We start from the raw sequence: 26,376 nt of genomic DNA, 5'->3' as shown, positions 1-26,376 counted from the left end.
CGGGAATAAATTTAACATTACATCTTCTGTAGCTGTTTCATCGTGAAAAGTCTTCCTCTTTCTCGCACGGGAAGTGGAAAGTTCCGGTTCGATACCATAAGCATTTGCAACATGTTTGCATTCAGACAATATCTTGTCCCAGTTATTTCTTAAGGCACTTAAATCATCAATTAGGCTCTCTATATTACTACTCTCAACATCCAAAGTAGCGTCCATAGTTTGAAGTAGTTGACTTCTGTAGTTGATGGGTACCAACACTTTCACCCAAATTGACGTATTAATTGTACCTTATGCAAAGAAATAATTTCTTGCATATTGCCTTTTCCAAATGCATACATAATATTCCTTATAATAATTTCATAATTAAAACCGCAAGCAAATTCAATCGGTTGTAAAATATTTTAATAAAAGGAATTTTTTTAAATTTGCTAACGGCCGGGCCCGGGCCCCCTTGGGCCCCGGGCCCCGGGGATTTTGCCCCCCCTGCCCCCCTTCTGGTCAGGCCTGGTTACTTACCATTTAATAAATGCATAACGTATCTTCACATGTACCTATGTGCGGCAGATTCGTGCAAATATTATAAGAGTTATTGTGCATTTAATGGTAGAAGCATATAATTTGGACCACATATACCTACTACACATATTATTATAAAGGTTCAAATTTAGATATGAGGCCATCTCAGTTTTTGTTCCTTTTACAAAAATGGCGGGCATTCAAAATGGCGACTATACATATGTGACTAATAGCACGATAACTTTTAAACAAGACGTCAGAATTGAACGAAATTTGATATATAGGTTCTTTTTTGATGAATCAGTTCGAGGTCTGGAACCGGATGAATCGGTTTACCAGAAGTTGTGTTTTGCTGCTTTTTTATTTAAAAATATGTTGTTTTTTTTTTCAATTTTTTCACTCTGTATATCTAAATTTTTCAAAAAGGTAATACCGCCATTGAAAAGAGTGTACAAATATTTTTAGAAAATATTTTGAACTTTCTAGTTATATTAATTACCATTTAATAAATGCATAACCTATGTTTACATGTACCTATGGGCGGCAGATTCATTTTGAATGCACGCCATTTTTGTAAGAGACAAAATCTGAGATGGCCTCATATCTAAATTTGAATCTTTGTATGTGTAGTATGTGTGGTCCAAATTATATGTTTCTACCATTAAATGCACAATAATTCAAATAGTTACCAGTATTACGTTTTTGAAAAATTATTTTGAATTTTGAAAAACACAACTTCTGGTAAACCGATTCTTCCGGTTCAAGAGTTCGATCTTATACATAAAAAAAAGAACCTATATACCAAATTTGGTTGAAATCGGACTTTTCGTTCAAAAGTTATCGTGCTATTAGTCACATATGTATAGTCGCCATTTTGAATGCCCGCCTTTTTTATAAAAGGCAAAATCTGAGATGGCCTTATATCTAAATTTGAACCTTTATATGTGGTCCAAATTATATGCCTCTACCCTTAAATGCACAATAATTCTTATAATATTTGCACGAATCTGCCGCCCTGTCGCACATAGGTACATGTGACGATAAGTTATGCATTTATTACATGGTAATTAACATAACTAAAAAGTTCAAAATATATACAGGGTGAAAGAATTGAAAAAAAAACAACATATTTTTACATAAAAAATCAGAAAATCCACAACTTCTGGTAAACCGATTCTGCCGGTTCCGGAGCTTGATCTTATACATCAAAAAAGGAACCCATATACCAAAATTGGTTGAAGTCGGACTTTTCGTTTACAAGTTATCGTGCTATTAGTCACATATATATCGTCGCCATTTTGAATGCCCGCCATTTTTGTAAAACGTAAAATCTGAGATGGCCTCATATCTAATTTTGAACCTTTATAAATATGTATAGTTAATGTGGTCCAAATTATATGCTTCTATTGTTAAATGCACAATTCTTATAATATTTGCACGAATCTGCCGCACTATAACGACAATAAGTAAGACACTAAATACTGTTGTAATATATTATAATCTATTATTTTTCTTCTTTTTCTTCTACATCTTTTTCTTTTTCTCGTAGCACTACAACTCGCGGTAGGTCTTGGTTGACTGCTTAACTTGCTTCCATCTCAAACGGCCGTCTTGGGTCAGTGGGTAGTCCCATTGTTCTTAAGTCTGACCATATATGGTCTCCTTATCGCATTCGTGGACGTCCTAAGAGCCTTATTCCTGTGCGGGTTTCCTCCCAGATTAACGTGGCAAGGTGGCTATTAGGGAGTCTATGGACATGGCCAGCCCATCTTAGACGTTGAGGTTTAATTTCTTGGACTACGTCGCTCGCCCTATATATCTGCTTGACCTCAGCATTTGTTCTCATCCGGTATTGGTTGCTGTTAGGGTCATTATAAGGTCCAAAGATTCGTCTGAGGATTTTTCTCTCAAAATATCTAAGTTTTTTTTCAATTGCTTTGGTCCACGTCTCACACCCATACATGAGCACCAGTCTAATCACTGTTTTGTATATTCTGATCCTTTTGATGTTCGTGTTAGGCTCCGGTCGTCAGGTAATTGTTGCTCTGAGTCCGACTCATCTTAGTGATGTCGTACGCTTGTCGGAAATCGATAAAGAGATTGTGGATTGAATTCCCATTTCAAGCAGCTGCCTTAGAGTAAAAATCTGATCTACGGTCGGTTATATTTTCTTTAGCCAGTTTGGTATCCCCTTTTGGAATTTTCTACAAACGGTGTTAGCCTACTTAATAGGATGTTCGATAATACCGGGTGTCCACTTATATTTTCCCCCATTTTAACTGCCTATAACTTCTAAACGGCTCAAGATAGAAATATGCGGTTTTCGCTGAAATGTTTTATTTTAGTAAAAGTTTTGTCTGAATTTATTGAATTTTTTATATCGCTTTCAAATACGAAAAAAAAAATGGCGGATTCTTGAAAAAAACTTTGTAGACTTTTTTTAATGGAACACCCAGTATATTTTTTTTTGTAAATTGAAAGAAAGGTCATTCACCTATCCAGCGATATAAAGTTTTTCAAAATCGGTTGTCAAATCACTGAGTAATTAATTTTTAAAATGAGAGGTGCAACATGGATATCACATATGTGATTTCCACATAGCACCTCTCATTTTAAAAATGAATTGCTCAGTCATTTGACAACCGATTTTAAAAAATTTTATATCGATGGATAGGTAAATGAACGTTTTTTTCAAGTTTTTAGGTAAATGACCATTTTTTATATCGCTTTTAAATACAAAATGGCGGAATTTTGAAAAAAAAAACGTTGTTGACTTTTTTTATTAAAACACCCAGTATATTTTTTCGTAACTTGAAAAAATGGTCATTTACCTATCCAGCGATATAAAATTTTTTAAGATCGCTTATCAAATGGCTGAGCAATTAATTTTTAAAATGAGAGATGCAATGTGGAAATCACATAACATAATATCAATTTGCTTATAATGTTATTTAGGTATGTGATATCCACGTTGCACCTCTCATTTTAAAAATTAATTACTCAGTGATTTGACAACCGATTTTGAAAAACTTTATATCGCTGGATAGGCGAATGACTTTTCTTTCAATTTACAAAAAATATACTGGGTATTCTATTAAAAAAAAGTCAACAACGTTTTTTTCAAAAATCCGCCATTTTTTTTTCGTATTTGAAAGCGATATAAAAAATTCAATCAATTCAGACAAAATTTTTACTAAAATAAAACATTTCAGCGAAAACCACATATCTCTATCTTGAACCGTTTAGAAGTTATAGGCAGTTAAAATGGGGGAAAATATAAGTGGACACCCGGTATTTCATATGCCGTATTAAGTAGGGAGATGCATATATAATTAGAGCACTTGGTTTTGTCTCCCTTTATGGGGATTATTACACTTTCGTGTCATTTTGTTGGTATTTTTCTTCGATCCAAATAAGTGTTACTAGTTTGTGTATTTGTCTACTTAATTTTTTTTATCTGTACTTAAGGAATTCAGCCGGTATATTGTCGGAGCCTGGAGCTGTTCAGTTCTTCAATTTGTTAATTGCTTGCAATGTTTCGTCTTTGTTTGAGTCCTCTATCGGTAGTTCCACCCCAAGATATAAAGCTTCTCCATGTTCTTCCTTTTGATGTATGTTTAGTAAATTGTTGAAATATTCTTGGCATGTTTAGAGCAGTTCCTCTTCGTTGATTATTAATTCATCATTTTTTCTGAGTACAGAAACGCATCTGGGTCTGAAACCTTTCTTTTCATTTGACACTGACTTATAAAATACTTAAATTTTACTGTTGTCTATTCTTTTCTATTTCTTCATACTGCTGTTGTTCGTCATTTCCTTTTTTCACTCTAATTATTTTTTTTGTTTCTTGGCGTGAAGTTGCATGGTTTTCTTTACTTTCTGTTATTTCTTGTCGAAGCATAATGTTTCGCTTTCTCTGTCTGTCTTGTAGTGTTTCTTGGAATTCTCTATCAAACCGTTACTTTATCCTCTTCATCCCCTCTGTGGCTCAGCGGTAAGAGCGCCTACCTTTGGATTGAAAGGTCCGAATGGTCGTGAGTTCGAATCTCATCAGGATCAGAAATTTTTCATTTATTATAAATTAATAAATGAAAATAGTTTCTGTCCTTGTGGGATCGGTACTCACCGGAGGGACCGCAGACGTTCGGATACAATTAGCGTCTCTTTGCAAAAACAATGACGTCGACTTTGCAAAGTAACAAGACACTTACTCAACACATACACTACACATTACTCCCCTGAGTTAGTGATAGATTATAGTCTAAAAAATCATGAAATTGACTTGCAAGTTGGTTGTGAAAACCAATAAAACCAATAAAAATTGGCACCAAGTGCCAATAAAACACAAAACACACACACTTTGTTCTCTTTCTGCTTTTTCCCATTATTAGTTGTTCTGCTGACTCCGTAATTGATTTTTTCTACGAGCGTGCAAAAAAGTCTACTTTCGCGCACGCGTTTTAGTTTAGAAAGTTTTACTTTTCCGCACGCGTTTTACTTTTCGGCACGCGTTTTACTTTTCCGCACTGCATTTAGAGATTTTAATATGGCCTTAAAATAATTATAATACATGCAATAAACTAATATTTAGATATTATTTACTATTTTATTTCAAATGTATCTTATTGTGTTCCTGTTTTAATGAAATTAACGCGACAATTCGATGAAATAAAATTATTTGGACGTAATATTTGAAAGTCCAATCAGTAGACAATAACAGTGGTTTTGAATCGTCGTCATTGAAACCAAGATCGTCGTCATGCTAACCAATTATGCTGAAAGTTGGGTTTTGACAACCTTGTCAAAGAATTAATTTGTGTATGCATTTTCATATTAATTAAATTAATTGATTAAGATTTGGTCATTTGAAAAAATATTGTTCCTAACTCTTGCAGAAAGTCTCTTTTCCGCACTCGACTGCTTGCCGAACTTCCGCTTCGCGTCGTTCGGCAAACTGCAGTCGCGTGCGGAAAAGTATGACTTTCTGCACTTGTTAGGAAAATACCTATTTCCATTTGTTGCCACAGTCGTTCGATATCATTGCTTTTATAGTGCAGTCAGTGAGGGTATTTGGCTCCGAATTCCATCCTACTGCATCAATTTACTTGATATTTTCACTGTAAGTAGGGATAGATCAAGAAACAAAGTCTACCCTATAACCTATGGCGCTTTTATCTTGGGGGTGGTTCCCACCCCTTCCCGAGGGTAGAAAATTATTTAGTCAAAATAACCACAGAAGTGGCTACAGAACCTAATTCTAGGCAAAAACTGTTCCATAATTTTTTTTGAAAACTCAATACTTTTTGATTTATTCGTAGTTGAAAATTTGCCATTTTCAATGAAAAATAACACCTTTTCGGGAGGTTTATTGCGAATACCTACCTTAAGAATTATGCATCTAATGAAAAAACTATACCCATAAGACATTTTGTAGCTTATGAAAAATCAAAGAGGTTTTTTCTTCATAAATATTCTAGTTATAATACAAAAAGAGATATGGTAGGTGAAAAAAGATATTTTTTGGTGCATGCTCAAATTGGTGTGTTCAACTTAAAATAACAGAGAAATGGGCGATTTTAGGGGCATAATGCTACAATACCTTTTGTAGTGCTTGAAAAGACCTTTAAAACAAGTACTGTTAAATGTCGATTACATTTGAGGAGCAGATTTTCTAAATGCATTTTGTCCACTTTTTGTAATTTTGGCAAATAGAGAAAAACTGCTACGCGTTTGGCAAGAAATTAAACGAAAAACTGATATACTTAAAAAATGGATAAAAAATCATTCAAATATTATAACTATATGCCAAAAATCTAGTATTAATAATATCCCAAAAAACTTGAAAAAACTGTTGGGCAAACTGCATTTAGATTGTCATCCTTGGACAAAACGCATTTTGATTGTTTACACAAGCGGTATGACTGAATTTTGGTAGTAACGATGTAATAAAGCTCAAGTAACTTCATACAAATAGTATTTTATTTTTAAATACAAAATATTGTTTAAAAATGAATGGAACAATATGGTATTTTACATGTCATAAAGGTTCCCATTGTCATCATCATCGCAATCACAGCACTCAGCTCCTTCGATAATATCATCATCCTCAGTTTCACCAAGGACAGCTTGATTCCCATTTTGCTCACCAGTGTCAGAAAAAATTGGTTCTAACCATGTTAGCTCAGGATCGTTGACCCAATTCGTCCCTGATAGTTCTGGAATTTCGAGAGGTTCTGGAGTTTTTTTGGTTTAATTTGGTTTTGAAGTTCTACAGTCGAAAGCTTCTTTCCACGTTTCAATAATGTTTGGAATTGTTTGGATGGATCATTATTTATGTAGAACAGTTCAGTCTTAAGCAAAATATCGTTGTTGTTTTGTGATCTCTTAATAATGATTCGTTTGGCTGCACTGATTCCTTCAATTTTTTTAAATTAGTTAACGCACTTTTTATTTCATAAACTGTCCAGTCTCTACCAAGTTGTTTAACTTCTACCTTCTTGGAGTAAATGTCATAATATTGTGTAGGGGTTTTTATTGTACTGTAGATTGTAGGATCGTGTAACTTTTTCAATTTGTCCGAAAACACGGTCCGCTGGCAAATATGAATATCCGCGTACCGGAAAAATAAGTACCACAGATTTACTATTTTGTGGGGCATCTCTGTACAGCCATAACATGAGTATATGCATGATGTGTGCATTTTTATTCTGAAGCGCACATCCATCTGCTAATAGTCTTAATTGTTTTATATCTGATGCACATTCAGATTTATTAAGAAAATTACATAGATCAGGACTTGTTTCTGCAGATCCCCTTTTTGCTTGATGTTCCATCTAGGTGTAGAAAACTGGCTTTTTAATATCCACGTCCGTTACACAAAAACAATAAAAAATAACTGCTGTGCGTAAAATGCATCTTGAATAGGCACTTTCGGTAAGACTTGAAACTGCTGAAGGTCAAAACAGTAGGAAACAGTGTGTTCCGGTTTTTCATTCATTAGTTTAAAAAATTGTTTGGCCCTTACTTTATGTAGGTACACGTAGAGAAGTTCTTAGTTTCTCTATTTCAGTTTTGTCTTTGCAAAAGCTAATAGAAGTTTGGGTCCTGACACAAAAGCCACATACGACAGTAGCAGGGCTTCGAAATGAAATATTACATAAAATAAGTATTAAAGATCCTACTAAAATACTTGTAATTAGCTTTAAAATTCTCAGCAGTACTCTGATTGTACAGATTTCATAAAATAGTAATATTATTTTCAGATGATAAATAAATGCGCCGAGATTTTGCACGCCCGTAATGACTTTCATGTCCTTACAAACTGGCTTTAAATTTTTTAACAGCTTCAAATTTTTCAACATTCTTGAAAGACCGTTTGTTCCCTCCACGCTTCTCAACAATACCACTGCCAGATTGCATTTTTCTTTTTATCAGTTTATTTCTACCAGTTAGATGTCTTTTTCTTTTTCTGCTACCACGGTCCGTATCACCAACTGCATGATCCCCTGTCACAACGACATCCATTATTTTATATTGTTTTGTTAAAAATTGGAAAAAACAAACGCACATAAAACAAACTTAACAGTACAGACACCAAGTATATAGCGACAATGACTGCCAATGACAAACAAATCTCAATTATTAGTCCATAGCGCACGGACAAACTTCGGTTAGTTTGTCTACCGTCAATGGACATACAGCACATAGAAAGTTCAAGGCATTTTGTTTATTTAATGTTCAGACAACCGAATGCATTTAGAACCTCTTTCGTGACACAAAATGGTGTCTCTATACATATAGTTTGCGATGCCATCTTTAGTTGAAAATTTAAAAAACTGGACAAAATGCATATAGAAAGTCTGCTCCTCATGTAAACTAAGCGAGATATTATGGTGCAAAAAAAATCGATTAATAATATATTTTAAGGAAAACTTAGAAGTATGTTTACGCCCTCATCATCAACCAGAATTTAAATGCATCGTTTTTCTTCTACAATACGTTCTACTATAGTGTTATTTCTATGTTCAAAAGTAGGACGAATTTAAAATGAATGTTTTAAAAAAATAATATCAAATTATAGAACTATATTTAAATTTTCTTAAAAGTCGTCATTTTTTTCGATGTAACTCGAAAATAATAAGAGATACGACAAAAAGGTACAGTACAAAAATGTAGGGTATTTTCAGATAACAATTTTGTTTTTTCTTTCATTACTGTATCTCTTTATCATTTTCAAGTTAGATGGTATCATTCATTTTAAACCCGTCCAACTTTTTGAACATAGAAATAACACTATAATAAAAGATATTATAGAAATAAAAGGATGCATTTAAATCTGGTAAATGAGGAGTTAAATATGCTTCGAATTTTATCTTAAAATAAAATAGTCATCCATTTTTTGCACCATATTTCGCTTAGTTAGAATGTAACCGACATTTAACAGCGCTCATTTTAAAGGTCTCTTCAAGCTCTCCAAATGATTTGTAGCATCATACCCTTAAAATCGACCATTTCTCTGTTATTTTAAGTTGATCACACCGATTTGAGCATGCAAAAAAACTCTTTTCACCTACCCTATCTCTTTTTGTGTTATAACTAGAAGATTTATGAAGAAACGAATCTCTTTGATTTTCATAAGCTACAAAAATATTCGCAAAAAACCGTCCGAAAAGATGTCATTTTTTAATAAAAATAGCAAATCAACCACGAATAACTCAAAAAGTATTGACTTTTCGAAAAAATTGCTTAGAATTAGGTTCTCTAGCCACTTCCGTGGTTATTTTGACCAAAAATTGTCCACTTCCGAGAAGGAGTGGGAACCACCCCCAAGATAACAGCGTACATTGGCATAGGGTAGACATTGAATTAGGAAATAAGTAGAGGTTATTCCCAAAATTTCATTAAAATCCATGCAGTAGAATAGAATTGCATGAGCATGTAACAAACAACGAAGTCATGAGAAGAGTCAACAAAAGACTGGAAATATTGGAAACCATCAAGACACGAAAGCTGCAATACCTGGGACATGTTATGCGTAATGAGAGATACAACATACTTCAATTAATTATACAGGGGAAAATCCAGGGCAAGAGAAGTGTAGGAAGAAGAAGAATCTCATGGTTGTGTAACTTGAGAGATTGGTACGGATGCACATCAACCGAAGTATTCAGAGCAGCAGCATCTAAGATCAGAATAGTCATGATGATTGCCAGCCTCCGTCGCGGAGATGGCACGTAAAGAAGAAGAAGAATATAATTCGGAGGTAATATCCTGTTTTTGCTCTCATTTACTGACATATTATCTGGTCTATGTATTTAGATGTTGTTTAATTTCCTGTTCGTAATTTTTTCGATGTTTTACTGTCCCAATGCTTCATTTTAGATTTCTGGAAAGACATTCTCAACCTGATTTTTGCTCTTACTAGGTAATGGTAAACAAAGAAGACAAATTAGACATAGTAGTCAAACAGAATAAATTAGAGCAGGCGGCAGAATACCTATACCTAGGACAGATAATAAAGCTGAACAGAGACAATCAGACAGAAGAAATAAAAAGAACTAGATTAGCATGAGCATCATTTGGTAAACTATCATAATTATATTCTAAAAAAAAAGTAAAAAGTACCATCAATATATTATGCGAACGAAAATATTCAACCAGTGCATATTACTATTTGTCACATATGGCTCACAAACATGGACTTTCACAAAGGAGAACATCAACAAGATATCCAAAACACAAAGAGCAATGGAAAGACAGATGCTGGGTATCGGTCTTAAAGACAGGAAAAGAAACTCATGGATCAGAGAAAAACAAAATTAAACTATGTATCAAGACAGGTTGCAAAACTTAAATGGAACTTCGGCGGCCACACTCTGCGGCAAAAAGATTAAAGATGGAATAAGCGAATTCTACACTGGCGACCATGGGAACAGAAAAGGAAGAGAGGAAGACCACAGATCTAATGAACGGACGACATTAAGAGAACGGCAGGAAAGGACTGGATGCAGATCGCTCAGAATAGAGACCAATGGAGATTAACAGGGGAAGCCTATGCCCAAGAATGGTCGTTTAAGGCTGATTAGATAGATAGATAACAGATCTGTTTGAGGATAATAGACAAGAACCGGAAGAAATCGACAGCGAAACGGGACCAGAGATCATAATGGAGGAAATCAAACAAGCAATACGAAACGCAAAAAACGGAAAAACTGTAGGTCCAGACGAAATACCTGCGGAATTAATGAAATGTCTAGACGATGAAACTCTACCGGTACTACTGGATCTGTTTAATGAAGTATATAAAACCGGAAAAATCCCTCAGAAATGGCTGGTGTCCACCTTTGTAACAATACCAAAAACAATATACGCCAAAGATTGTTCGGACTATAGGACAATATCACTAATTAGCCATACCTTCAAAATATTTCTAAAGGTGATTCGTGGAAGATTATACAGAAAGCTAGAATATGATATGGATGATACCTGATACCCAATTTGGGTTCCGCAAAGGACTTGGAACAAGAGAGGCATTGTTTGCGTTTAATGTCCTCTCTCAAAGATGCTTAGATATGAACCTGGATATTTATTCCTGTTTCATCGACTTCGAAAAAGCGTTCGACAGGGTCCGACATGAAAAACTAATAGAATTATTGAAAAACAGAGATATAGACAGACGAGATTTACGAATTATCATCAATCTGTATTGGAATCAAAAGGCCAATAGAAGAACAAGAATCCGAGAATATTGATATAAAGAGAGGAGTAAGACAAGGTTGTGTTCTGTCGCCGCTACTGTTTAACCTGTACAGTGAAGCCATATTTCAGGAAGCGACAGCGGAGCTAAGTGATGGAATCTCTATACACGGAAGAATAGTAAATAACATAAGATTCGCTGAAGACACCGTTATAATGGCAGACACCCTGGAATCGCTACAAGAATTGCTAAATAGAATTGACGATTATTGCATTCGATACGGACTAAAAATAAACAAGAAAAAACTAAATTTATGATTGTCTTAAAAACAGAACATGGAAATGAAAGGTTAATGATAGAGCAAACCCAAATAGAAAAAGTTACGATATACAAATATCTGGGAACCTGGGTTGACGACAAAAATGACCAAAGCAAAGAAATTAAAGTCCGAATTGAAACTGCAAGGCAAGCATTTATAAAAATGAAGACACTGCTTACAAACAGAGACCTTCATTTGCCTCTCAGATTGAGGGCTCTAAGATGCTACATATTTTCTGCTATACGGATTGGAAGCTTGGACACTGAAGAGACAACACATAAGAAGAATAGAAGCGTTCGAAATGTGGTGTTACCGAAGAATATTGAAAACTCAGTGGGTTCAAAAGATTACCAATGTTGAAGCGCTACGACGTTTAAATAAGGAGTTAGAAATTATGAAAAGTATAAAAACTAGAAAACTGGAATATTTGGGTTACATTACCAGAGAAGCAAAATATGAGTTGCTGAGAATTATTATGCAAGGAAGGATCCAACGAAGAAGAAGCATATGAAGAATACGCATCTCCTGGCTGAGGAACCTTAGAGAATGGTTTAACTGTAGTTCATTACAACTATTCAGAGCAGCAGTCAACAAAGTGACCATAGCCATTATGATATCCAACCTCCGATAGGAGAGGCAACTTTAAGAGGAAGAAGATAGATAGATAGGTAATCTAGTCTAATCTAGTCTGTATCTCCATCTACTATGTTTAATCTATTGTTGTTGTATAAAAAATAACATTAAGTTGTTTGATTTATTGTTCCTAAGGAAACCACACATTATGCCGATTTTTGGAAAAGCATACATATTATGTCTTAATTTCTTTAATAAAAGTATTGTATAATAGAAAAAGTGTTACTCCGTGGTCACACGTTTATTTTAATAATAGTTTTACTGAATGAAACCCTAACTTGCGGTTTTGTTCTTACCTAACCTTAAATATAAATATTTATTTTTTTTTTGCTGGGTGATGTCAGTATAAATCAACTACACTTTGGGTTTTTTGTATTGTTTTGGTTTTATTTGACGGGTCCTAATTTAAATTGTCGTTTATTGAATTAATTTGTCTATTGTTTAATATGGTTTTAATCGTTAATTTCAAAGAATTGTCTCGTCTTAATTTTTCTTTTGTTAAATACTTTGAAGAGACTGTTTCGCTGTAATTATCCCAATGGCGCACGCACAAAAGTTTAAAATAAAGTCAACACTAAATGGTTGTATCAAAATTCTCGTCGTATAATATTATAGACCTGGATCCTGCGTACCAAAAAAAGTAGATTAATAGCAAGCTGAAAATTATAATCATTTGATGAAGCGCTTACTCACTGTCTCACTGAAGCTGACCGACATTTATAGCAATGATTTAGATCAGTGGTTCCCAATCTTTTATGTCTGGCGACCCATGTTCTGATGTTTCTTCATATTCGCGACCCATCCCTCACCCATAATAATACGCAATTCTATATTCTGTACGCCACTCAGCTACTGTCCTGAAATCTGCCCACGACCCATTAGTGGGTCGCGACCCACCGGTTGGGAAATGCTGATTTAGATGAAAACCTAATTTTTTCATTAATTTAAAGAGGAAATCGGCTCATCAAATATAAGTAAAAAACTTCAAATGTACTGACTGCTAAAAGAAAAGAATGTGAATGATCGTTTCCAAAAGTTGAGGTGACACTTCACTTATACAGTAGACTCTCTCTATAACGAGAACTGAAATTGCGGACTAATTACCTCGTTATAAGCGGATCTCGTTATATCAAACAACAATAATATTGTGCATAAATATGAATATACTTTTTTACAACATTAACTTCCTATAGTGAAGCCATTCGGAGCAATATAAGATGCTAAATATTGTTCCTCAACAATCAGGCTTCGCCATCATAAATTGTAAATTTTCTTAAAATATTCAATATCAGTCGATGGTCGATAGATAAACAGAACAGGAAGACTCAGTTCGGGTGTTTACTTATAGCCATTTACAGCGCTAAAAACAGGTAAAGGTACATATTCTACGATTTCATTTTTCCTTGTTATAACCAAATATGCCTCGTTATAGAGGGGTTACAGTTCAATAGGAATTTCATGGGACATTTATGTGTACCTCGTTATAAGCGAAACCTCGTAATAACCGTGTTCGTTATAGAGACAGTCTACTCTATCTAGTTCTAACTGCAGTGGAGAGAGATGATTCTCAAAACTTAAACTTAATCATTACTCGACTTCGTTATATTTTACTGTTACAAGATACAGCTCTTGTATTTTTTATTATTTAAAAATATGTTTACAACAGATTTTTTTTTACTAAAAGGGAAAACCCTGTAGTTGTCTGTATACCATAGTTCTGTTATAACAACAATTTTGTTAATGGTAGGAGGTAGGGCCCCACACCAATTCTGCCCAGGAGCCCCCACTGCCGGCTCTGTTACCAGGGAGCTTTTGCTATTTTTTTATATTCCCAATAGGTACTCTGCTTTTACCAATTTAGTGTCGGAAAGCCTCGAAATTCCAAAAGATGACGTGCATAGCCGTCAATCTGGGCACTAGGTGCTAAAAAAGTCCGTTTTGATGTAATAATCATGTTTCACAACTCCAAAACCCCCCGAGTAATCTATTTGCATCAATTTAGTGCCCAAATCCCTCGAAACTCCTGAATATGACGTGTCTCGGTAGCAACTCTGGACACCAGGTGCTCCTGGTGTTCGGTTCTGAATGCGTATTCATGTTCAGTGACTCCAAAAATTCCTTAGGAACAAAATATGCCCTTAATACACTTATTTTGACGTGTTTATGCACTTTTTTATCAAAGATAAGAACGGCAAAAAATAAGTGGCTAAAGAAACAGTGTGAGGATATGGAACAGTTACAAAAACAACATGATGACCACAACCTACATAAGAAACTAAAGGAGGTAGCTGGAATATACAGAAAAAATAAATTTTCTAACTTAGAAAATGAACAAGGAAAAATGGCACAAGATGATAGAGAGAGGAAACTCATATGGGAAAAATACATCAAAAATCTCTTTGCAGACGAGAGGCCTGAGATAGAAGTCGTTCAGGAACAAGTGATAGATATTAACAACCTATCTGGTCCCGAGATCACAACTGAAGAAATTACTAGAGCAATAAATACCTCGAAAGACGGGAAAGCAGTTGGACCTGATAAAATTCCTGTTGAGTTACTCAGATTGTTAGATGAAGAGAGAATTACGATACTCCAAAGATTTTTCAACCAAATCTATAAAAAAGGAAAATTTCCTGTCCAATGGCTTGTATCTACCTTTATCACTTTGCCAAAAAAGAACAACGCAACAAAGTGTCAAGAGCACCGACTGATAAGTCTGATGAGCCATTCTTTAAAAATATTCCTCAAAGTTCTTCACTACAGAATCTCCACAAAATGCGATAAGGTTATTGGTTGCTCACAATTTGGATTTCGAAAAGGCCTGGGTTCCAGGGAAGCACTAGTTGCAACCCAAGTGCTAGCTCAGAACTGCTACGATCAAAGGAAAGATGTAATGATGTGCTTTATAGATTATGAAAAAGCCTTCGATCGAGTACAACATCATAAACTCGTACATATACTAAAACAACTCGACATAGATCAAAAAGACATTCGTTGCATAGAGGCTCTTTACTGGAATCAAACAGCTGTCGTCAAGGTGGATAATGAAACAACGCAAGCTCAAAAAATTCTCAGAGGTGTAAGACAGGGATGCATTCTCTCCCCACTACTGTTCAATCTATATTCAGAATGTATCTTCCAGGAAGCTCTTGAGGAATGCGAAAGCGGCATCAAAGTGAATGGTACCTGGGTCAATAATATACGATATGCGGATGATTCGGTCTTAATAGCAGACAATATAGAAGACCTCCAAAACCTTCTTAATAAAATTGGAGAGCATAGCGAGAACCTGGGACTTAGCATCAACATAAAAAAGACGAAGTTCCTTATAATCAGCCGTCAATTATGTCAACATCAAAATGCAAGACTAGCATATAACAACCAAGATGTAGAGCGCGCAAGAAAGTTTAAGTACCTGGGAACCTGGCTATGTGAAGACTGGATGTCGGATATGGAAATTAAATGTCGGATAGAAAGAGCCAGAAGTGCATTCATGAAATTCAGAAACGTCTTTACGAACTCTGACTTTGACCTAAACCTAAGATTAAGATTCACAAAATGCTATATATGATCGGTGCTCCTATATGGCATGGAAGGATGGACTTTAAAAATAAACACAATGAATAAGCTAGAGGCATTTGAGATGTGGATCTATCGACGAATCCTTAAAGTTCCCTGGACCGCAAGAATAACAAATGAAGAAATCCTGAGAAGAATTGGTACAGAACGACAACTGATGTGCACAATTAAACAGAGAAAAACGGCATACCTGGGACATATAATTAGAAATGAAAGATATCAGTTTCTGCAAACCTTAATTGAAGGAAAGATCGAAGGAAGAAGGGGAGTGGGCAGGAAGAAAATGTCATGGCTCCGTAATGTCAAACAATGGACAGGACCAAAAAACATAGGAGACCTAATACATACTGCAAGGGATAGAGAAAAATGGTCAAACGTGATCGCGAACATGCATTAGTGGATTGCATAAGAAGAAGAAGAAGATGCACTTTTTGGTGCATTATATGCACTGTAAATGAAATTATGCATTTTCACCCATTTTTCTATTATAGACATTTTTCCTAAAACGTCATCCCGAACACAATTCAACACAAGTTGAAAGTCTATAGGTGCTGTATTTAAAAATCGATTTATTTTTTCCTAAATGCCCTTGGCTAAAATAAATAGATATTATAACGCAACACAAATATACGTACAGTTGAGTCCGGGAATCTTTACCCGTGCGTCATCATTTAAAGCATACCAAATAAGTCGAAAAATGAAATTTACTTAACGCAACAGCAAGTCACTTACTGTTACTTGCTGTTGCGTTTAGTAAATTTCAATTTCCGACTTATTATCGACTTATTTCGTAAGTATGCTTTAAATTATGACGCAGGGGTAAAGACTCCCGGACTCAACTGTACAGGGTTCACCAAGCCACTTTTTTCTTTTGTTACGTGAATTGACCCACGACCGCTTCGCCGTGAAATGTATTTGCAATAATGATTTATTAAGTCAAAATAATAGACCTGGATCCCGCGTACCAAAAAAAAGTTGATTTAATAGCAAGCTGAAAATTTGTTAATAGCTTAATGGTGTCTAGTCGGACAAACTTTAATGTACGGAAACACTGGAACAGGGGAAGTTTTAATTGTGGAACAGTTTAAAAATTTGGAACGTCAGATTACGAAAACGTCCCATGCATTTTGTCGGACAGAACATCCAATTGATTTGTTACCCTTTCATTAAACTCTCATGCAAAAATCAGACTGATATTACTAACCAACATGATTCCTGTCATTTGACATGTTCTTCGTGTTCCATTCATTAAAATGCCCAGTTGGTGATAAACACCAGTCTGATTCATAATGAACTTCATTATGCTACAGATTTTCATTACGATGCAGATTTTTAACCAATAGAATCGCGATATGGCATTCGCGATAAAGGTGGCGCACGCGCAGTGACCAATGGCGAGTCAAATGACAGTTTTCTTTGACGCTTTGACAGTTTTCAATATGTAAACAAACTGTCAAACTGACAAACTACTTAATTTGTTTGCGTTACAAAATTAATAAATTTGAATATATTTTTTGTTGTAAATGATCATAGAAATATCGTAGAATGATCATAGAATGATCGTATACAACTTGCATTTAATTATCATTATGAAGCTCGTACTCTATACGAAACTCGCCGTTAGGTGGCTCGTTTCGTATCCCTCATACTCGCTTCATAATGACCATCATTAAAAGCTCGTTGCATAATATCCTAATTTTCTATTCTCATACCATAATATATCAATTATGATTTCACTACCTGTATCATACTGAACTTCATTATGATACAGATTTTCAATTATGATACAGATTTTTAACCAATAGAATCGCGAGATGGCATTTGCGATAAAGGTGGCGCACTCGCAGTGACCAATGGCGAGCCAAATACATATGCTTTGACGGTTCTCAATATGTAAACAAACTGTCAAACTGATGAACTACTTAATTTGTTTGCGTTACAAAATTAATAAAATTGAATATATTTTTTGTTGTAAATGATCATAGAAAAAATCGTGTATACAACTTTCATTTAATTATCATTATGAAGCTCGTACTCTATACTCGCCGCTAGGCCGCTCGCTTCGTATCCCTCATACTCGCTTCATAATGACCATCATTAAATGCTCGTTGCATAATATACTATTAAGGGTTTTCCAATATAATATGGCTAACAAACTATCAAACATCTTTTAGTTTTTTAATAATTAAACCAGTCTTACTAAAAAAATATTTTGAAGATTCTAATAGCAGTTTTATCTTGGTAGAAATTTATGAAACAATCCTCATATTTTTATATCTTCGTATTTGGTGAACTTTATTACTTAAAATGATTAAATTATATCGAACTCAGAGTGAAACGATTGTAAACATTCATTATTTATAATTATCTTGGAATGGAGTTTGTGTATGGCATGCCTACAGTGAATAGAAGTGATGTTCACCCTTTACAAAAGTTTGGTCAATATTTTTGGAGTAACTCTTATGGATCTGGTGTGTACATTCCAAGTAGGTGATAATTGTTTGTGATATATTTCAATTTTTATCCTCTCTTACTTCGTTGTTAAGAATTTAAGTTAAATCAGTAAAAAATAATGACTGTAAAAAATTAAATAGAAGGCAGGTACGTTGTAATAACATCATTTAAAAGTACCATCATAATTTTCATATGTTGACCTCTTAACATACATTCTTTATTTTATTTTCTTTGTTGACTATGTTGACTTTCTGTTGTTGACAACATAAGATAAAAATATACAAATGCAGATATGCCACGTCTACAACATTTTTCATAGAAATTAAATTTTTACTGGATCTTCTTATTATGTAGCACTAATTTTTCATCCAGATAACACAATTTATTTCACTAAGCGGTTTTTGATTTTTTTTTGCATTTTGTGATATAGATTTTGGGGCAGACTGCAATTGCGCGCAGCGGTCAGGGTTCTCAACAGGGTGTCTAATGTCTAAGCCAATGGTGCAATTGCGCGCACGTCTTTAAAAAGGTATGCTGTGATTGCGCGCAAAGTCGTAAATTATAGTAAACGGAAGTTTTATTTACTTCTTATTCGTTTTGAACGGAAATTTTGCTAATTTTAAAAAATTAAGATAATAACAAGTTAATACTACATTGAAATAATTGTGATAAAAAAACTAAATAGTGTTTCTTTTATAATTAATATTTATTGTATTAAATAATGTACATATGTAGACATTTAATTTGAACATGCCTTATAACATATAGTTTTAACAAATTCTATTCTGGATATTTCTTTATTTTTAAATTTCTCTATAAAATTTGTTACATATTTTAATGTTCTTAGTATTTTTAATTTTTTTTTGTAAAGGAGGAAGACCTAACCCTTCGGTCCAAACCTAACTTTCGGGTATTAGAGTGTAGAGTACCCCAGGAGGTATTTGACCGCTGCGCGCAATCACAATATACCGTTTTGTTTACCTGCCTTAATCCTTCCGTTGCGCGCAATCACAGCAACCCTCTTAAAGGTAAATTTCAGTACCCCAGGAGGTATTTGACCGCTGCGCGCAATCACAACCCACCCAGATTTTGTGATAGGGAATATTTTAAGTAGGGGAGAGTTGGACAAAACGGGATACCATTCTTGTTTATTTTTATTACGGAAAAAATGTTAAAGAAATTATTATATTATTATTTTTTATAGGTATAACATCTATTGAAGCACACAAAAAACATATTTTTAGCTATTTGAATAACTGGAAAATAGTAAAAAAATATTTATTAAAGTCCTGCACATCCCGTTTTAGCGTACCACGGTTGGATAAAACGGGATAGGTTCACAATATTTAATTTTTTGCATAAAATTATCTAAAAAGTATATTTAAGTAGATATAAGGCTGCAAATCAAAATTTACCTTTGAAAAAACAATATCTTTAGTAGTCAGAAACTTAAAAATAGGCCTTTTTTATGTTTTGTTGCAAAATGGGAAATAAGACCTTTTATTTAGGACTAGGTACGTATATCAGAACAAAAGTCACATAAAAATATGTTGTTCTATTCTGCAGTATGAGAACACGCTTTATCGCTATTTAAAAAAATTATAGGCCAACAAATAATTAGGTGGATAAAACGGGACATAAAAAACTGTATCCCATTTTATCGAACTTATAAGTGTCCCGTTTTGTCCAACTCAGACATTTTTCAAAACAAAAATGGTTCCTGCCTAAACGTGAAAGTAAAATTAGATAGACCACACATGAGAATATTCGTTAACGAGTGCTAATTAAATATAATAGTCACCGGAATTATACGTTTAGATATGCAGGCAATGTAATGTAGAAAAAAACGCACTTAAAAGTACAAAGTAACTAAAAAATAGAGTCAAACAATTCTAAACACAACAACTTTTCATAAAATAGTGGCATCGAGGTAAAACGAACTGAGAATGTTTAAATGACGACTGAGAACAAGTTTTCGTCGTTGTCTGATTGATAGCAGCACTAGTTGGGTCTCTAGGCCAGGTATCCCGTTTTATCCGACTATCCCGTTTTATCCAACTCTCCCCTACAGAAAATGCGTGAGTGGTTCATCTTAAACTGTAGACTTGTATATTTGAGTACGTTTGTACATATTTGTGTGAGATTTTTATATGAAGTGTCCTACTTTATCAAAATAAAGCTTCTTCTTTAAGTGCCTTCTCCCAATCGGAGGCTGGATACCATCATCATTGTCGATACTTTATCTACCTTTGCTCTGAAGAGTAAACTGCATTTAAACCAGTCTCTTAAACTTTTCAAACATGGCACTCGCCTTTCTATACTGCTTTATCCTCTTATCTTTGCAGGGTATTATCAATCTTAGCATTTCATATCGAACTCCCCTCATTACCTACTTATCCCAGATATTAAAACTTTCTTATTTTTATTCATCATTCCCTTTGGCTTATCCCTAGGCGGAGTCGGTTTCCCTAATTGCATTTTTCCATAAGTGTCCAATATTAATCTCATTTACCAGCATGTCGCGCCTAACTAAGGTCTTCTTTGGTCTTCCTCTCCTACTCCATCCAGAAATCTGCACTTCAGCAATTCTTCGTATTGGATGATTAACGTCTCGACTTTGGACATGACCAAACTATCTTAATCTATGCTCTCTCATTTTGGCATCAATTGGTGCCACACCTAGACTTCCCCTAATATACTCATTTCTAATTTTATCCTTCTTTGTCACTCCACTCATCCATCTAAGCATTTTCATTTCCGATATATGCATTCGTTGTTTCTCTTTCTTTTTAACTGCCCAACAATCAGTTCCGTACATCAAAGTCGGTCTTACGGCTATTTTATAGAATATTTCCTTCAGCTTCATTGAAATTTTTCTGTCACATGTCAAAAATAATACAATGATAGATCAGAATTAACTTGGTGTTCGTCGAGTATAGATGTTTCATTCTCCCTTAGCTGCTTAACATTGAAAAGAACCTGGCAGACTACCACCCTTACCTCCCAGGGTGGCAACATATATTATATGACGATCCAGAAGGTCTTTGTTAAGGAGTTATTGTAATTAGTTAAGTGGATAATATTTTTAAGAAGAAATTAAGTTAAGTAGGAAATAAATATATTATAGGAGGATGTTAAGAAAATTAGAATAAGGGAGACAATTAGAAAAAAGGTAAAGAAATTCAAAATAATGGGAGCGACCAAAAAATGGAAGAAAAAATCGGAAAATTGGGGTAACGTATCCATCTCCATATTAAGGCGTATAGTTATATGGAATATGGAATTTGCGATGAAACACACCACTCGCTTCCTTCCACTTCATCCATCCAACTCTAATTCTACTGCGTGCATATTCATCTATTTTTCCATTACTCTGTAATGCCGATCCTAGGTACTTAAAAATATTACTTTTCACAATCATTTTTCACCATCCAAAAGTATCATTTTATTTTTAGTAACTCCATCTTTAAATGAACATTCCAAATACTGTGTTTTTGTCCACCTAAGTTTAAACCTTTTTCCTCCAGACCTTGTCTCCACCGTTCCAGTTTAGTTCTAAGTCGCTTTCACTATTTTTTTACTAACAATACATAATTAGCATACATTAAACACCATGGAATGTTACCCTGTAGTTTCGTTACCTGGTCCAAAACTAATGAGAATATACAAGGACTAAGCACCGAGCCTTGGTGCATTCCTACTTTCACACCAAATTTATCAGTCTCTCCCACACCTGTCCTAACACTATTCGTTACTCCCTCATACATATCTCTCACAATCTTTACATATTCACCAGAGACTCCTATTTTATTGAGTGCCCATCAAAGAATGTCTCGAGGAACTCTACCATATGGTTTCTCAAGATCAATAAAAATATTATATGACCGTTTGTTGTTTATTCCTGTATTTTTTCATCAATTGTCTCATAATGAAAATTGTATCTGTTGTTGAACTGTTCTGCATAAAGCCAAATTGATTATCGGATATATCGGTTTCTTCACGTATCTGTCGGTCACTTACTCTGTCCCAAATTTTCATGGTATGACTAAGTAGTTTTATAGACCTGTAGTTTGTAATTACGTATTTTTTATGGGAAATAAGCCACAATTTTAATAAAAAATGAATTTATTAACGTTTCGAAGCCCAAATCGGGTTTCGTTGTCAAAACACAAAATACTATTAAAATAAAACAAACATGTTGTTGCTAAGTAAAAAAATTCTTCTAATAATTTATTTAATCTGACTCATTTATATTGGCAATTCAGACGTATATTATACATTTTAAAGTAGAAGACTTTAAAATGATATCGCCAATATTTATGAGTTGCGTTCCTGGGACGACTTTACTAAAAGATAGTTCATTCGATTACATGAAATCAATCCCAACTCAAGAATATCCGTCGCAAAAAAATCATAGCATGTGATCTGTCTTTAAAAAGACAACCAAATGCAACGATGACAGTAAAATTCTCGAGTTAGAGATTCCATAGTAAATCACGAGGGAAAACCAGGAAAAAACCTCGTGATACTATCCCGACATCGTAAGTATTTGGTCTTACATTTAACCTACCTTCAAAAAACTAATACCAAATTCTGACTTTAATATGTTTAAATTATAAATCATATTAATATTACATAGATATACAATAAGTAATACTAAAATATAAAATTTGTACTAACTCGATATGTTATTGACTTACTAATCGTGGTATTTTCTTTCTATTGACTTCCTCTTTCAGTATGGGTAACCACATCCTACTGCATTCTACCGAGGAATTTGCGACACAATTGGTTTCATTTAGCATAATTAGAGCCGCTTCTTTGATTTTTCTCTTTTTACTATCTGATTCTTTCAGGACTATACTTGAATCTCTCCACTGAACTCTATGTTCATTATCCCATGCGTGTTGACACATCTGTAGTTTGTACATTGTTGTATATCTCCTTTGTTGTCGTAGACACGTTTGTCATTCGTTTGCCATTTGTCCAACTTCCATAATTATTTTAACTAAAAACCTGTTAGCCAACTTGTTCGTGTCTTTCCTAATACTCTGTAGGTATTTCCCCAGGAATATCATCTGGTCCAACTGCTGTCCCTTTCGTTATTTTTTGGAGCGCTGGAGCCACTTCCCCATTTGTTACTTTGGTGACCATTGCTGTTACTGTCTCCGTTAACTCCACTGGCTGTCTGTCAAATTCTTCATTTAATATACTGTCAAAGTACCTATTCTCTACATGTGTTTTTGACATCCTTTTCGTGAATTAGTATTTTAATATTTTCATCTCGGATACATCTAATCTGAATAAAATCTTTGCAGAATTCACCATTATAATAAAAATTAAAATGGTAAATAGTTATTTAACACTAGAAGCACCAACATTTTTACATACCTAGAAGCACCGGAGCGGTCAAGAATACGGGTATTAGAATTTTCTATCGCCAGTCGTTTTCGTATCCTTTTTTACTTGAAAAAACCTATATTTAATTAATACCAACTAATAAAAGACATATTTAGTTAATTTAAATAAATTATTTAATTATTTAAGCACAATTTATGCAGTAGCAAATTTTTTTAATTTGGCTTGTACAATACCTACACACACATTTTTTACATAGGTATATATATGACAAATTTCACATGTTTTATTTTTGTCGCAGTTCCCTGTTTGCCACTTCTTCTTCTTCAGGTGCTATCTCCGCTACGGACGTTGGCTATCGTCATAGCTATTTTAATTTTTGGGTCAGTAACTCTAAATAGTTGTTTTGAGCTGCATCCAAACCATTCTCTCAGGTTCCTCAGCCATGAAATTCGTCTTCTTCCGATGCTTCTTCTGCCATCTCCCTCTCCTTGCATTATGAGTCGCAGGATGCCATACTTCTCGCTCCGCATCACATGTCCGAGATACTGTAGCTTTTGTCACTGCCTACGTTTATTATTTGATTGAGGTGTTGTATCTCTGATTTTTATCCGTTGATGTTGTCCTGCTCTTAGTCAAATGATCTTGTCGCAATTCTTGGATTGTTCAATCCAAGCATTTATTCCTACCATATCTAAGATATTAAAAAAAGTCTGCAACGGCCATCTTCTTGAAGCTGATTTGGTTGAACACTGTATGACCATCTGATCTAGAACGTCTACTCCGTATTTTGTGTGATTGTAGTAGGTAATGGCTTCAGGTTTCTTCTTTTTATCTATGCCTATTTCAATATTGTTTGAGTATAGATAACTCAGCGCTAGAAGATTTTTTTATCATTTTTCTCTGGTTCACCTGGTTTCCCTGGTTAGCTCAAGTCTTCGTGTACGAAAATTTTTGATTTGTAGAATTCCATCTTTTCGTTTTTTTTTTTGACGGAGAAATGTCCTTTCTTGCTCGGCTTATTGTTCCAGTACTGCTGAAAGCCTTCTTTCGTAATTCTTTTTATGTGTCTGACATTTCATAAATGGGCCCATTAGACGTCTAATTACATGTTCCCCTAGAAGTTAATTGTCTGGTAAATCTTTCCGTAGGTAAGGAAATCCGTGCAATAAATATTTGGTCTAGGCATTAGCTGTAAGCCAGAATTTGATTCCAAACGTATTGGGTTTATACGCCATGTACCTACTAAGTGAAGTGACATCTTGCCTTTGTGGGAAAAAGCTGTTCGTCGATAGATATATTTTAGTTAGTTGTAGGTATAGCAAAATATACAATTCTCTGTAAATAGGTTCCATATTGCCGACGCAAGTGCAAATTTACCTGTTGATTATCGCTCTGATCTGACACTTCTCCTCCGTAAAAAGGACCGCATTTTTTCTAGGTAGACATCAACATACTCAAAAAGTAATTAGGTACACTAAGTATCTACCTGTAAATGTAATCCTTAAATATATGTAGCAAAGTCATAAAATATTAAGTTTCTACAATAATAGGTTTGGATCCCGCGTATGAAAAAAAAATTGATTAATAGCAAGCTGAAAATTTGGTAATAGCTTAAGGATGTCTAGTCGGATAAACTTTGATGTATGGGAACACTGGAACAGGGGAAGTTTTAATTGTGGAACAGGTTAAAAATTTGGAACGGTCAGACCACGAAAACGGCACATGTATTTTGTCCGACAGAACAGACTTAAACTCTCCGAACAGAGATTAAACTCTCATGCAAAAATCAGACTGCTATTTATCACCTGTCATAATTCCTGTCATTTGACATATTCTACATGTTCCACTCATTAAAACGCCCATTTGGTAATAAATAGCGGTCTGATTTTTGCATGAGAGTTTAATCTCTGTTCGGAGAGTTTAAGTCTGTTCTGTCGGACAAAATACATGGGCCGTTTTCGTGGTCTGACCGTTCCAAACTTTTAACCTGTTCCACAATTAAAACTTCCCCTGTTCCAGTGTTCCCATATATCAAAGTTTGTCCGACTAGACACCCTTAAGCTATTAACAAATTTTCAGCTTGCTATTAATTAACTTTTTATTCATACGCGGGATCCAGACCTATAACTATGAAAAGTAGTAATACAGAGGGTCAAAAATAGAAAGCAGTCAAAATGACCGCCCTGGTGCTTCTAGGTATATATTAACACATCTCAAAAAGTAATTTCACTAAGTACCTGTAAAGGAGGAATTATAATCCTTAAATAGATCTAGGAAAAGTCATAAATTATCAACTTTCTAAAACAACTAGGAGTAAGTAATACAGAGGGTCAAAAATAGAAAGCAGTCAAAATGACCGCTCTGGTGCTTCTATTGTTAAATCTGAAACATTTCTTGTTGAAAATTTCTTTCTGGTACATCCTTAATTTGCGACTTTTGCAATTTATAAGACAGCCGACAAAGAATATAGAAAACAAAAAGGACTCTACTATATGCAGTCATATTCCGTTTTCATTCGTCTAGGAAAAGGACAGAAAAAAAATTCATATTACTCAAGTCTGAGTAAAGATAGAGAAGTAACAGATGGTTTTGCTTGTTTCGATTCAGAGGGATGTAAAATCGCTGGACAGCTATTTCTGCCATTGCAAGCTTCCTCAACAGCGCCAGCGTGCACACCTCTGAATCGAAAATCAGCTAGCCCATCTATTTAAGGGAAATTTCAAAGATCATTGAAATCCCCATTGGAACGCAATCCAGCGACATCTCTTAAACTGAATAGTCTCAGATTCTAAATTCACCATTATAATAAAAATTAAAA

The 26,376-nt window shown here is 34.5% G+C and overlaps 1 protein-coding gene across 3 annotated transcripts in view; it reads left to right on the top strand.

The window, feature by feature from the left end:
* LOC126879756 (uncharacterized) overlaps positions 1-26,376 on the top strand; it is a 56,124-nt gene that overhangs the window by 13,070 nt on the left and 16,678 nt on the right. Inside the window, exon 1 of one of the 3 annotated variants that reach the window (XM_050642997.1) lies at positions 18,063-18,229. The exons of the other annotated variants lie outside the window; for them this stretch is intronic. Within the exon in view, the coding sequence (XP_050498954.1) occupies positions 18,118-18,229 (112 nt within the window). The 5' untranslated portion in view covers positions 18,063-18,117. Of the gene's footprint in view, positions 1-18,062; positions 18,230-26,376 lie in introns of those variants that run through there. 3 annotated transcript variants of the gene reach the window in all.

The sequence above is a fragment of the Diabrotica virgifera genome, chromosome 2 (genome assembly GCF_917563875.1).
Source record: "Diabrotica virgifera virgifera chromosome 2, PGI_DIABVI_V3a".
NCBI lineage: Eukaryota > Metazoa > Arthropoda > Insecta > Coleoptera > Chrysomelidae > Diabrotica > Diabrotica virgifera.
Note: the sequence above shows the minus strand (reverse complement) of the source record. Positions and strands in the feature narration are given on the sequence as shown.